The 13,935-nt window shown below is 46.5% G+C and overlaps 2 protein-coding genes across 4 annotated transcripts; both read right to left on the bottom strand.

The window, feature by feature from the left end:
- Window positions 1-731: 731 nt before the first annotated feature.
- Window positions 732-1,712, bottom strand: LOC124483708 (trace amine-associated receptor 13c-like). Its single transcript, XM_047044255.1, has one exon. The coding sequence runs from the start codon at window positions 1,710-1,712 to the stop codon at window positions 732-734; it is 981 nt and encodes a 326-aa protein (XP_046900211.1).
- A 2,677-nt stretch (window positions 1,713-4,389) lies between these two features.
- LOC124483376 lies at window positions 4,390-13,731 on the bottom strand. 3 transcript variants are annotated; one of them, XM_047043797.1, is made up of 11 exons: window positions 13,479-13,731; window positions 11,188-11,255; window positions 10,658-10,816; window positions 10,210-10,386; window positions 9,136-9,187; window positions 8,721-9,030; window positions 8,560-8,596; window positions 6,613-8,356; window positions 5,085-6,376; window positions 4,857-4,962; window positions 4,390-4,642 (listed from the first exon to the last, which is right to left on the bottom strand). In XM_047043797.1, the coding sequence occupies exons 2-11, from the start codon at window positions 11,233-11,235 to the stop codon at window positions 4,494-4,496; spliced, it is 4,074 nt and encodes a 1,357-aa protein (XP_046899753.1). In that variant the 5' UTR covers window positions 11,236-11,255; window positions 13,479-13,731; the 3' UTR covers window positions 4,390-4,493. The 3 variants fall into 3 exon arrangements, with proteins under 3 accessions (XP_046899753.1, XP_046899754.1, XP_046899756.1); XM_047043798.1 differs by lacking the exon at window positions 13,479-13,731 and having other exon boundaries at window positions 4,857-4,959; window positions 11,188-11,422; XM_047043800.1 differs by lacking the exon at window positions 13,479-13,731 and having other exon boundaries at window positions 5,085-6,361; window positions 11,188-11,422.
- Between the last annotated feature and the right edge of the window lie 204 nt (window positions 13,732-13,935).

Raw genomic sequence — 13,935 nt, 5'->3', positions numbered from 1 at the left:
AACGCTTTCACATTTCAGTTGTTAAAATCGTACAGTATTTAGGTATATCTGTTGGGTATAACAGCAAATACATGAGACTCTACAAAACAAATGCAGCACATAATGTGTCAACTATGAAAAAACATGGAATATTGAAACAAATGTTCCATGTTAAATCTAATCATCATTTGTAGCAGATTAACATAGTGCAGTCTATCTAACATGGACAGATATAACCACTCACACATGTAGGGATGCAGAATAAGATTGAACTGAAATGCTCTCTTGCTGTAATACAAATAATTTTGAAATCGTATAATACTTATTTTTTCCTTATTTTCCTGACCTTAGCTTTAATTTTGTTTACCTTTGAAGTGAACCTAGCAACATTGTTTGTCCTGGCCAGACTGTTGACATGGTAATGGGGTCAAGGCTACAACTCTCCCTGCAGAAAGTCAGTGATGAATCACCCTTCCCACATCCCCACTCTCTGAACAAGCTGCAAGATGCAGACTAGCACAGTAACCCAGTGCACTCAGCAGGTATAGAATCAATAAATAAATGGAGTCAAATATGATACATATCCCATAATTACCGTAGCATATCTAATATGATTGGATGAAGCACAGTAACCCTGTGCAGACTCAGCAGGTATAAAAACTCAGGTTATTCACATTCAATCATTTATCAAACCATTAAAACCCTGACTCTTTCTGAGACACAGTAAGAAGGTTAACAATGTAGAATAGACACTACATCAGGCTGAGTTCAGAGGAGAAGGGCTGCAGTATCTTCATAGTTATGATGCATTTCACAGACTTTTTAAACCACGGGTAAAAAAAAGCATAGATCAGAGGGTTGAGACAGGAGTTCATCTGAAAAATCCAAATCATAACAACCTGTGAAAACCAATTGTCAGACAAAGGTGAACAGAAGTATGGAGCGAAGCAAAGCAGATAAACTACTATAACTATACTGAGAGTTGTTGCTGCTTTTCTCTCTGATTTTCTTGTCTTCATGAAGTCTGACTCAATGCTCACTGAGTTGGACTTGATGCTCCTGGCCTGGGAGATTGCAACAGTGAATATTCTTATATAGAGAACAACTATGACACAACAAGGGCAGAGAAATGAGACAAGGAGGTCGACAATACCAGAGTATGGTAAATATATTACCACACACAGTCCAGTGCACCTATCATATGCATGTAGGTTACCCAAGTGGTCTATCATTATCCACCCACAGTAAATTATAGAACAAATCCAGATTAGGACACTAGATGAAACGGTTCTCCTCATCGTGACCCTGGAGGGATACAGAAGTGGTTCACACACAGCAATGTAGCGGTCGACAGATATGAGAGCCAGGTTCCATATAGAGGAGAAGGTAAAGATGCCGCTGGCATAGGGGACCAGATAGCACATCAGCCTGCCCAGGTACCAGCATGGGTTGGATCTGGTGATCATTTCCAGGGGGATCATCTGTGCTCCCACCAGGAGGTCGGCCAGGGCCAGGGAAAAGATCAGGACGTTGGTGGGGGTGTGGAGCTGCCTGAAGTGGGAGATGGAGATGAGGACCAGCATGTTGAGCAGCACCGTCAGCAGAGACACAAAGGACAGGGCAGTGTAGATGAGGGCAGACTCATACCTGGAGCGAACCTGCGTCTGACAGGAAGTGTTGAGCAGGCAGGACAGAAGATCTTGCATCTCCTCCTCTCCTGGCAGGATCTCCATGAGGTGGCAGATGAAGACAGATCAGCTCTCCCACCTCCCTGACCAACCTCACCACTAGCCTCTCCTCCTATTTATCTCTGAAAGGTTGGTCCTTCAGCTTCCTCTCTGTCTCCCCTTTTCCTTGTGTCCTTCCTATTGACTTGCATCACCATCTTCATCACCTCCTCTTCCTCTCCCCCCACCTTCCAGAATAGTCAACAAACTTCACTAATGAGCTCTCAGTCGGCACCAGAGGAGCCATTTAGCACCTCTGTCTGTTTGTCTGTTTCCATGACGGTCAAACTCTCACATGCTTGAGATCAATTAAATGTGTTCGTAATCAAGTACTAAATATGAACACTTGTACAACAACAAATACAAATGATGCCAACATTATTGTTAATTGCGGTGCTGGTTTAACACGTCAAAACTAATGACGTCTGTGTCAACCCTGTTAAACTAGAATATGACCAACAGATGGCGTCTCTTTCCTACACTTTGGTTGCACTGTTTGACTTTCAAGGCCCAGTTTCTCCCCTGTAAATGTGTCTCTTGAGGATGCATTACATGGGCTGTTTTTGAAACAATGAGTTCATAGAACATGTAGTGTTATCCTTAAACTAAAGGAGGAGGCTGGGCAAAGAGTACAGCCAAATTTTAGCAGGTACACTGTAAGATTATGAATCGAAAATTCACTTTGAAAAAGTTGCCATGGTTCCATTGACAAGACCAAAGTGATCTGTGTGTTTTGTTGTTGTGAACTGAGCTATCATCGCAGCACATCCAGTCTGAAATTCCACTGGATGGCCAAGCACACAGCTGATGCGAATTCTCTGCCCCGTTGTCAAAGCCAGGCGATTGTAATGTTGTTTTCAATAAAAACATTTGCAGTGAGCAATCCGATCCACTTTTCCATGTTGACAAGAATATTAAAATGAGAAAAAATTATTGGACAAAAAGAAATCAATGGACATTTAGAATAGATAAAATGTGCAATTAATTGCAATTAATCGCGAGTTAAGTATGACATTAATGGGATTAATCGCGATTAAATATTTTAATCGTTTCACAGCACCACTTTTAACATTTAATTTTACATTCTACTTTTTTAAATTAAGATCGTATGCACCTTCCTGCCACAGTAGATTCTGTGTTTGCGTAAACTTATATGGCAATAAAAAACAATTATGATTCATATTTTGATTCTATACACAGTCACACTTAGGCCTACTGATTTGACAATTTATTGAATTCAATAGACATGAAAATAGCTTTGACTTTGGCGGACTGGAGGGAGGCACTCCCTCTCAAGTGAACTCAAACATCAACGCGAAAGCCATTGCGCTGGCGTCTGATCGGAAAGTCAAACGTGTGCATTTAACTGGACATCCGTGAAGTCCAGTTCACGACTGCTCGCTCTGTAGTTCATCAGACAACACGGGTTCCATGACAGGAAAATTGGTCGTTCCACGTTTAATTGGGAGTTGTTCGAGGTTTATTACTTAAGTAAGGCGCATTGTTTACAATCGGAGCTGTAAGATACCATTTATTCCACTCAATTTAGCTGGGGGTGTCCTCACAATTTAAATTTTTACGTATATCTTTTTTAAATATAGGCTATTTATTAAATAGACGTTTTAATATATTTTATATAATTTAACAACATTCCTAAGATTTCATCAACAGGAGGGGACATTTGAGTTATGTAAAAACATGAGGCCCCAAAAATAAAAGTTATCAAACAGAGTGGCTCACACACCATAAATCAATGTCTGGCATGAGGGAACCAGCACAGTTTGTGACTGTGTGTGTGTTAGCTAAACATGTGTGAACAGATGCAAGCAAGACCACTTGGAATGAAGAAGGACGGTGGTGTGTTTTAACTCGGGGGTGGCTGTGGCTGTGGCTCAGGGGGTAGAGAGGGTTGTCTGTTAATCGCAAGGTTGGCGGTTCAATCCCCGACTTTTCCTGGGTCATGTGCCGAAGTATCCTTGAGCAAGACTCTGAACCATGTTGCTCCCGATGGGCAGGCTGTAGCCTTGCATGGCAGCTCGCTGCCGTCGGTATGTGCGAGTGTGAGTATGTATGGGTGAATGAGAGGCAAACATTGTAAAGCGCTTTGAGTGCCGCTAAGGTAGAAAAGCGCTATATCAATATCTAATAATAACAAAAGAAGGCCCTTTTTAAATTGGGTAACAATAACAACTATTCTGAAATAACTGAAGTAGCATTCTCAAACACATACACATTTGGTTATGTGTAGGCTATGTAAACGTTTTACATACACGTCTGCTAGTGTTTAAGGTAACTTTTACACTAATGTTAACTGGTTGTGTACAATGACTCTAACAAATGCTTATCAGCCTCTCTGTGTGGCTGCAGTCCTGACATGGTGATGTCACAACCTTGTACATTAAATCTTTTGTAAACTTTTTTTAGTCATTTAGCAAACACTATTATCCAGAGCGACCTACAGTAAGTACAGGGACGTTCCCCCCGAGGCAAGTAGGGTGATGTGTCTTGCACAAGGACACAATGTCATTTGGCATGGCCAGGAATTGAACCAACAACCTTCTGATGAATAGTCCGACTCCCTTACCGCTCAGCCATCTGATCCCCTATGTACACAAACACTTGTACAGAAACAACTTAATGATTACAAACGAAATTCCAGTAGTTTTTATTGGAATATACAAAAAAATTGGTTGCACAGTTCTGAAGAAGAGGGAAGTAGCTACAGTTGTTGCCATAGTGACAGGTTCTCTCTCTCTGCCAGCCAGTTGACTCTGCAGGTGGCGCCCTCTACTGGTGAATATCCTTCACGCAGCCGAAGCAGAAAGCCCCGGAGAGAGCCGCAGAGATCCCCCGGAAGAAATCTTTGAAGGACTTTTTCTTCTTCTTCTTCTTTTTCTCCTCTCCTCCAGCAATGGAGGACTCACCAAGGTCTGGACCTGGACAGGAAACACCATCACACAACAAGGTATGACATCACACGGAACTTCAGCACTGTGACCTCTCACTTAAAAATAGTGTGTGTGTGTGTGTGCATATCTGTATGCCTGTGTTTGTGTGTGAGTGTTTGTGTGCAAGTCTGTGTGTGTTAAATGGTGGGAGAGCCAACTAAAGTGGGCTCCTAAATGAGCAAATATGCAGTCAGGATCTCACCTTCAGCGCTAAGGGGAGAAACTTTGTTTGTCTTGGAAAATATGCTTGTCTTTCTTCCCTTGGCAGCCACATTCTGTCCATTCTTAAGGAAAGTCTTCTCTTTCTTCTGGGTTTGGAAGTGAGAGCAAAGACACACATTGAGATTGTCACATGTCATCCCTTCTTATCGCTGACTCAGCTCAGGTCAGTTCTACCTAGTGCCAGTGTGTGGTGTTGTTTTCAGCTTACCAGTGCGAACCATTTCCGGAGGATGGGGGTGTCGGTCTTTCCCAAATTATGTCCCTCTGGGCTAGGGGCCTGAGCCGTGGAGCCCCTGGAGGTGGAGGAGCTGGTGGAGGATTTGGAGGACGAAGGAGAGGAGTGAACAGAGGTGGAAGAAGAGGAGTAGCAGGACCAGGAAGTGGAGGAGGATGTGAGGCAGGAGGCGAGTCTGCTGGCCTTTTCCAAGCCAGCAGACTCCATCTCAAGTCCTTCTTCCAAGCTTGTGTTGCTTAAGAAGGGGCTGGAACTTCCACCAGCCTTTTCTAAGGCAGCAGAGTCCATCTCAAGTCCTTCATCCAAGCTCGTGTTTGTGATGAAGGGGCTGGAATTTCTACAGGCCTTTTCCAAGCCAGCAGTGTCCATTTCAAGTCCTTCATCGAAGCTTGTGTTGCTTATGAAGGGGCTGGAACTTCCACCGGCCTTTACCAAGCCAGCAGAGTCCTCTGTGCTCTCCTTCTCCTCACAACCTGTTTCCAAATCATGACTCTCACCCGACACGGCCGAAGGGCCCCAAAACTCGGCGTGACGGCAGATCACCGTGGCGACGTTCTCGGCCATGCCGACGATGCCTGCCCCTCCCTGGAGGGCGGAGTGGACCTGGGCCCTGTTGCTATCGGAACAGAGCATCAGCTCAGCATAAGTCGCCTCAAACATGGCGTCCAGGGCGTCGGCTCCACCGAAGAGCGGGTTCTGGGGTTCATGCTCCAGGACGAGGCCGATCCCGGCCTGGTTCCAGAGAAACCAGCTCACGTCTTGGAGGAGGACAGCCTCTATCTCCGAGTTGGTGGGGGTGAAGCAGGAACGAAGGGGCCCCTGGAGGGCCAGGCGTCCCACAAGCCTGTGCAGCAGGTCATGCAGGGTCTGGTGGTGCAGGGCGCTGGGCTGGGGGGGCATCAGGACCTTCTCCTGGATCAGAACCTCCCCGGGCTGGAGGGAGGGGGTCTCAGAGGGGCTCACGGGTAGGGAGGGATGATCCTGGACCTCCTCAGGGAGGCCTGCAGCTCCATCATCTTCATCCTTCTCCTCTTCCTCGATCAATGCACCCTTGGAAAAGTCATTCATCTGGCAATCTGACCCGTCTTCCTCTTCGTGGAAATCATCAGAGTAGTCAGCGTTTTCGTTGTCATCCATCTCAGGCTGTCCTACTTCCTGGTTGGTGAGACCTGACTCTGGATCGAGACTTCCTGTTGTCACTTCCTGGTCTTCAGAGGAGGAGCTGGCTAGGTTACCGACCCTGGCCATGGCTTTAGCATCAAGGCCTGGCACAAGAAAACTCACTTTTAACTACACTATTACTATTATAGCGATTAACTATACTTTTCTCATAACATATTTTGACTGTTAACTACAATACTATTATTATAGTTATTTACTTGAACTACACTGTCATTCAGCAGATTTCAATACTTACAAATTTGTCTTACAATCGCATGTCTTATAAAAAAAATTGTCACTATACTTTTGTATCTAAAGGTTAAAATGTGTATATCTCTACCTTTGCGGACAACAACCATGTTTTCTTGTGGGTCGTTGCAGGTCTTGTAAAGGTCACTTCCAGCCTGGGTAGTCAACACCTCACAAATGGCCTCCAGCGCCCACCTCTGGTCCTGGCTGCAGGAGGGCTTCAACCTGCTCTGCGATCTCCTTCTACCCTCAACCCCTTGACTCCCACGGGTCATCCCACTGGACCAGTCCAGGGAGGGACAGTCACTGTCACTGCTGCTGTCACTGTTGCTGTCACTGCCGTCTGAGGACGCATCGCTGCAGGAGTCGGCACGGTGGTCGTCCGTGACGTCTTCTTCGCCCAGCAGGTTCCCCATCAGGCCCTTGAAGGCCATCTGGAAAAAATAGTACAGCAGAGGGGTGAAGAACTCCTGGTCCAGACGTTCCTCGTCCTCCAGGTTCTGGAAGTTGGGCTCGGAGCGGCAATGGGGTGTCGAGGGGAGTCGTCCCATCCGGGTGTCCAGGAGAAGCTGATAAATCCACTCAACCAACTGCTTGGAGAAGTGGTGGATCCTCCCCTGGAACATCCTGGTGCACATGCTGTGGGATGCCAGCAGGCGTTCCATGTCGTACTCCTCTTGGTCGAACGATTTGACGGACGAGGCTTCGTCGCGTTTGTCGTCGTCGTCAGGGGAGGAACTGGAGGCCAAGTAGGCCATCCGCATGATGATGTCCAGCATGTTTTCAGCGGTGAAGCTGAGGTCTTGGTAGCTGGCAGCACTGCTAGCATCGCTCCTGGCACTAGTGCTCCTGGAGGAGGGAGGGGCGGTCTCCTCCTTCTTCTGAGGATCCTCCTCCTCCTGCTCCTCCTTGCTAGCACGGCTGCACTCCACTGGTCGCTCCTGCTGGGTGTCAAAAGGGAGGTATTCCTTATTCCTGCTGCTCCTCCCGTTGCTGTTGCTGGCCCCCGAGCTCCTCCTCCTCCACAGGGCATCCAGCTCCACGGCAACATCTCCTAGCAGGCTCTGGCTAACACACTCCACCACCATGGTGAAGGTCTTACTTCCAGGCTGCAGGAAGTCTGCCACCTCCACTTGCCCAATCAGCTGCTGGGCTGCGTGGAAGTTCTTCAGGACGTTGTGGATCACGTTGCAGGCCGTGGCCACACTCTGGACCAGGGAGGCCTCGTAGGCCTCTTGGGGCTGGTCCAGGGAACAGCGTCCTTCTGTGGGCTCCATCTCCTGGAGGAAGCCCCCCACCATCCTCACCAGCTCCAGCTTCTCCTCCGTGGGGACCACGCCCGGGCTGTGGAACAGGGCGTGGCGGGCCAGGATTCCAGAGAGGCTCTCCTTCAGGGAGCAGAGGGTCGGTGATGTCCATGACATCGGAGGCCTGCAACCCCGCGGCCTGCTCTGGGGCCTGGATCCCTGCCCTCCTATCAGCAGAGGGTGGAACCTCTCTGAGATCATTCTCAGAATGCCCTGGGGGACGTAGGGCTGGGTGGAGCCCAGACAAGAGGCCTGGTCCTGGGGAGAATCAGCAGGGTTGAAACATACCATCCCAGTCAGAGAGCCAGTGAAAGGCCTGGCTGGGGACAGCAACCCTGCGGAAGAGGACCTGTCACTCTGGGAGTCCCAGCTGCTGTAAGAGATGGCGGCGGACAGCGGGCGGCCATCTTGGTCTTTGCTGATGTGGAGGACCCGGGCCATGGCAGGCAGGACCACCCTGTGGGTCACCTTAAGAACCCACTCCATGACCTCCTCCGAGCGCTCCTGCAGCTCAGCTACACTCTTGTTCTTAGAAGGAGGGAGGGAGGGAGGGAGGGAGGGAGGGAGGGAGGGAGGGAGGGAGGGAGGGAGGGAGGGAGGGAGGGAGGGAGGGAGGGAGGGAGGGAGGGAGGGAGGGAGGGAGGGAGGGAGGGAAATGTCATGTGGCAATACAGATACATGTGGTGATTGTCAGACTGAGTGAAAGCAATTCACGTAAACATTTTATTTACCTTTTTTAACAGGACCCTGTTGATGATTTTCCAATGACTGTAACGAGAACAAGAACTAACGTTTGACATCACTTCACAGTACAATGACAACCGACGATGCATCGTAACATTATGCTGAACAGGACTCTAGTCTAAAGGGGAGCGTTTGGGGGAGCACTCACGGGTGTGACATCATGGCCTCCAACACAGAAAGCTCGTCCCCGGTCTCCGATGACAGAAGACTGGGCGTGGTCTCCCGGGTCACGGGGTCATTCAAGGTTGGAGAACAACCTGGAGACTGCGCCTCAAGTTGGCATGGGGTTAGAGGTGGAGACGGAGGCGGAGACGGAGGCGGAGACGGAGGTGGAGAGGAGTACGCACTCTCCCTTCCATCTGGTGTGGCTCTGCAGCCCAGGGGCCCGACTCTTTCAGAGGCCGATGCTCTGATTGGTTCCACCGGGCGAGAGGAACTTTCGATTGCTGGAAGAACACCTACAGCAGAGTCACAATGTGATTGGTGGATCCCTTCTCTTGACAGAAGGTGATCATTTAATAAGGAATAGTCTACATTTGATACATTAATGAACAAAGACTCACAGTAGTTGGTCCGGGGGATGGGATGCATCTTCGCACATGCACCACCAGTCACCTGCAGGCAAGAAAAATACTTAGCAAGGCACAGTAACAGTAGCCTGGCTGCCAGCCCAACTTCTCCCCGCCCAAAAAAAAATTTGGTCGGGAAGTTGGGTCTGGAGGGTCTCGTATTGGGGATCAACTACAGAAAACCAGAATCTGGGCGAACCAATGAAATTGCCAGGGCGGGCTTTATACGATGATGGACAGATGATCAACAGTAAGGTAATCACCCACGACACAAAAGAGCGCTTAAGTTGAATTTGTTTTGAACAAACATGGCTACCGCTGGAGATCTGGGATGTTATGATTCTGCCATCGAGCCTGTTTTAGAAGACATCGACAGCGCATTAATTTTGAAAGAGGAACAGAGACGCAATCAAGGCATTTGTCGATGGAAAATATGTTTTTGCTGTCCTTCCTACGGGATTCGGTAAAAGTTTAATTTATCAGCTGGCCCCGATGGTTGCGAAGAAGATGGGACACAATGAAAACCCAGTGGCCATTGTGGTTTCTCCTTTTCTTTTGTGGAGTTGTAATTCTAAACGGAGAACTTGTTCGTATATGCATTGCCCTTTATTGTTTCGCTCAAAAAGGTTGACCGTGTGAACAAGTACTCCCCCTACCCTTAAATTAATTTTACACACCAGCAAAAATCGTTTGTATTCATTCTTCAAGCATACTTAAAGTCTGCTTGCAGTTTAGTCAGTAAAGATTTAGCTGCCTCTCAGTTTAGTTCTGTTGACAACAACTATGCGGCGCTTAACATACTCTGTTGCTCTGATTGGTTGTAGATCTATCCAATTGAGCGAAGAGGCATTTGTTTTTCAGGCTCGTTTGAAAGACGCCTCGTAGTCAAAGCCCAACGGAGAGTTCTCAGACTCATTTTCTGACCAGAATTATGAGTATGACAACGTCAGGCTACAGTAACAGAGCCAGTATCAGAGATACAGGAGAGGTGGAGGAAGATGGAGAGGAGGGGAGGAGCCTGGCTGGAGTCTGTAGTACCAGGGAGGTGGATTAGGGTCTTCTACTCACCACCATGCCTAGTCCTGCCAGCTCGTCAGCCAGGGCTGAACGATAAGCCGCTCCAGCTTCTTCCACAACCCTCCAGGACTCTGCCAGGGGCCCTTTGTTGGCCCCTGTATCCTTCTCAGCTCCTGCACCCTTTCTGGCAGCCTTGCTCTTGCGGTGGGGCTCTGGGCATTGAGCAGGCTTTGGCACCAAGTTTTGACATAATTATATTGTTATTATTGCACTTCTATATTAGCATATAGTATTTGAGATCATGCTGATATTAACTGATAAAATACAGACTCGCTTGGCTCCCCACTCACTGAAATACTGTCAGACTTATGCACTTCTGGACCTTTATTATCTACTGTTCTTACTAAAAGCAAAACTATTTGTATTTCGCTTTTGATCGATGTGTCAGACATGAACAAAGTGTCAAATGTGTTGAGTCTCTCCAGGTATGTGTTCCTACCTGGAGGGGGTTGTGAACTTCTGGGAACAGCACCTTCCTGTCTGAGAACAGCAGCTTCCTGTCTGATAACAGCAGCTTCCTGTCTGAGAACAGCAGGGCAGGAAGCTTCAGTCCTAGCTCTGGCCAACAGGGCAACTGGAGGGTAGCGAGACGAGCAGGCTAGACACGCACGCACACACACACACACACACACAAAGAGAGACACACAAGCCACGTAAATACACAGACGTTTGAAAACATACATACACAAGCACACACAAACATAAGGAGTGACAATGGTTAGGGTTAGCGGGGAAATACAACGAGTGTCTTGAACAGAGATGAAAAAAATCTAAAAAGAAATATGACTTTTACATATGAAATATGACTATGAAAAAGGTCGACAGTATTAATCACGTTAGGAAGGCTATTTGTGAAACACAACTGTCAAATGCACAAGTAGCCTACTGAAACAATTTTGACAAATCGAAGTATTTTCGTCGATGTTTATCGACAGTCTAAATTGTTTACTTTAGGTTTACAAGACTTACCTTCTGTTTAGGCCGCCGAAGTTTTTTATGTTTCCGGATGTCATCCATGTTTCTTTAAAGATGATAATCTAGGAAATACTCAAGTAAATATACATTTCCATAATATCTATACATTTCCACTACACTTTCTAACGAGGAAAAAGTAGACGCGGTTCGCTCCTTGCCTGCATCAATGACTGATTTGATTTACTAAAGTTCTTATAATTTTTTTAAACGCGTCACAATCCCTGTCTGCCCGATTACGTCATAATATGTCCATACACCATGGAGAGACCATGTGCCGTCTCTCCCGAAACAGACAATGCGTTTTAGACTAAAATATTTCTGTTTCATCAATAAAAACTGTTTTCTTGCCATCTGTTTCATGGCGCCACCTAGAAGATTTATGAATAAATGAACCTGTTGGAGTTATGTCCAGGGCCCAATAGACAGAAATAAACAATCATTCCTTCTCATTTTAAGTATTGGTTAAGATATTATCAGCATTAGGCCTACTGTGTATAAAGACAGACTTCAGCCCCCACCCCACAAATAACAGATATGCCAAAGCAGTGCTATACGTCCAATACCATAGTCAAATACTGCTTAAAAATACTGCTTCCCAATAACAAGCAACTGATAACAATAATACTGATTGACATTCAATAGATTGAGACTCGTGCTCGACAGATTGGTTGGTTAAACAGGAAATGTGCAAGGATATTTACTTCGCGTTACCATGTCTAATAGGCCTACGGTATCTGAGGATTATCTGGAACTATGTATGATGTGATGTCCATTCGATACGATTAACGATATTGAACACTGCATTCACCTACTGATTTTTTTTTTTTTTTTTAATGACAGAACTAATTATTTTCGTCGATGTTTCTCAACAGTCTAAATTGTTTTATTTACTTTAGGTTTACCATTACCTTCTGTTTAGGTCGCCAAAGTTTTTAATGCTTTGGGATTTCAGCCATGTTTCTAGATGACAAACGAGGAAGGAAATAGGAAATATTAAAATAAATGTACATTTCCATTACACTTTACCATCGAGGAAAAAGTAGAATCAAACGCTTTTCGCCACTTTTCTACATAGCATCAATGACTGAAGAGATTGTGTAAATTCTTATTATTTGGAAAAGCGCGTCACAATCCCTGTCTGCCCCATGACGTCATGATGATATGTCTATACACCATGGAAACCAAGCGCCGTCTCTCCCGAAACGATGCGTTTTAGACAGAAAGGTGACATTTCTATTTGATCAATAAACCAAGTTTTCTTACCATCTATGTTTCATGTCGCAATGGTGCCATCTAGAGGCTGCATGAATAATGCTCCTCATACACAAGCAGCGTTATTGTAGCCAACTTGAAGCACTTCAAAGAATATCAAAAGCATGTTTCGTGTATTATTACTAATTCATTAAGTATTTTGTGCAGAAACTTGTATCTTAAGTAGTGGGGTGTGGAAAAAACACGTTTCTCAACAGGGGGTGTAGACCATACACGTAGAACATATGTTATTCATTTGAAAGAATATTGTGTGTGGTACTACAACCATGTCATATACAAAGTGGATAAACCAGCTACATTTTCCAGATATAGGGAGCTTTGCAGGCGAAGGTCATCAGCCAGACAACCTCCTTACGCCTCCAATTACTGTCTTGTAAAACCTAATGCAACAAAGCAGCACTACAACTAGCAGCGCCTCACAATAGTGTTTGTAATCCATCTTGTAATGATAACCTTCTACAAGCTGTCAGACTGTCTGTTCACAGAGCAAGGCTGTGCTTCTCTGGCCTAAAACATCAAGTTAAACTCCTCCTTCCTGAGAAAACTGGTAACAACTGAGTAACAATGACATGCAGAAGGACATTGGCATGACGCTGCTCTCTGCTGACATCACCCTCATTGGGCTCATCTCTGGCGGGGATGAGTCTGATTGCAGGTTATCTGCATTCTGCACACCTTTTACACCACATTCACTGAGCCCCTCTGTCCAGGGTTTGAGGTTAACCTTGATTTCTCAGTGTCCCTGTGCCAGGTAGAATAGCGTTCTGTGTCCAGGAGGAACACCTGAGTCTTCAGGGAAGTCACACTCCTGTTCGAACACACCTGGGGCTTGATTGTGTGTTTCATTTGGATCATGACTGCACACACACCAACACACACACAGACACTTACATTCTCACCGACAGAAGCCAATCACAAGAAGGTGTGGCCGTTATAATAATTGTTTTCTCATAATGTTTGTAAATATCCCCTCACATTTATAACCTTGGCATCATTTTTGATAGTCACCTCACCTTCGAACGTCACGTCAATAACATCACCAGGACTGCATTCTTCCATCTCAAAAACATTGCACGCCTCCGTCCATCACTCTCCTCCTCCACTGCCGAGATTCTGATCCACTCGTTCATCACTTCCAGACTCGATTACTGCAATAGCATCCTTTACGGCTCACCATCCAAAATCCTCAATAAACTCCAGTACATCCAGAACTCCGCCGCACGTCTGCTCACTCACACCCGCTCCTGTGACCACATCACCCCCGTCCTCCAGAAGCTCCACTGGCTCCCCGTCCCACAACGCATTCACTTTAAAGTCCTTCTTCTCACTCACAAAGCCTTTTACAACCAGGCCCCCCGCTACCTCACCGACCTGCTCCACCACCACACTCCCTCCCGCTCCCTCCGTTCCTCTGATGCCAACCTCCTGTCCGCCCCACTCAGGACCAAGCACCAAACCTGGGGTGACAGA

The sequence above is a fragment of the Hypomesus transpacificus genome, chromosome 21 (assembly GCF_021917145.1).
Source record: "Hypomesus transpacificus isolate Combined female chromosome 21, fHypTra1, whole genome shotgun sequence".
NCBI classification, from domain to species: Eukaryota; Metazoa; Chordata; class Actinopteri; order Osmeriformes; family Osmeridae; genus Hypomesus; species Hypomesus transpacificus.
Note: the sequence above shows the minus strand (reverse complement) of the source record. Positions and strands in the feature narration are given on the sequence as shown.

Coding starts and splice junctions, on each gene's coding strand:
- LOC124483708 (XM_047044255.1), bottom strand. CDS start 1,712: ATGGAGATCCTGCCAGGAGAGGAGGAGATGCAAGATCTTCTGTCCTGC.
- LOC124483376 (XM_047043797.1), bottom strand. CDS start 11,235: ATGGATGACATCCGGAAACATAAAAAACTTCGGCGGCCTAAACAGAAG. Junction 10,817..11,187: donor TTCGGCGGCCTAAACAGAAG/GTAAGTCTTGTA, acceptor GTGCGTGTCTAG/CCTGCTCGTCTCGCTACCCT. Junction 6,377..6,612: donor CATGGTTGTTGTCCGCAAAG/GTAGAGATATAC, acceptor TTCTTGTGCCAG/GCCTTGATGCTAAAGCCATG.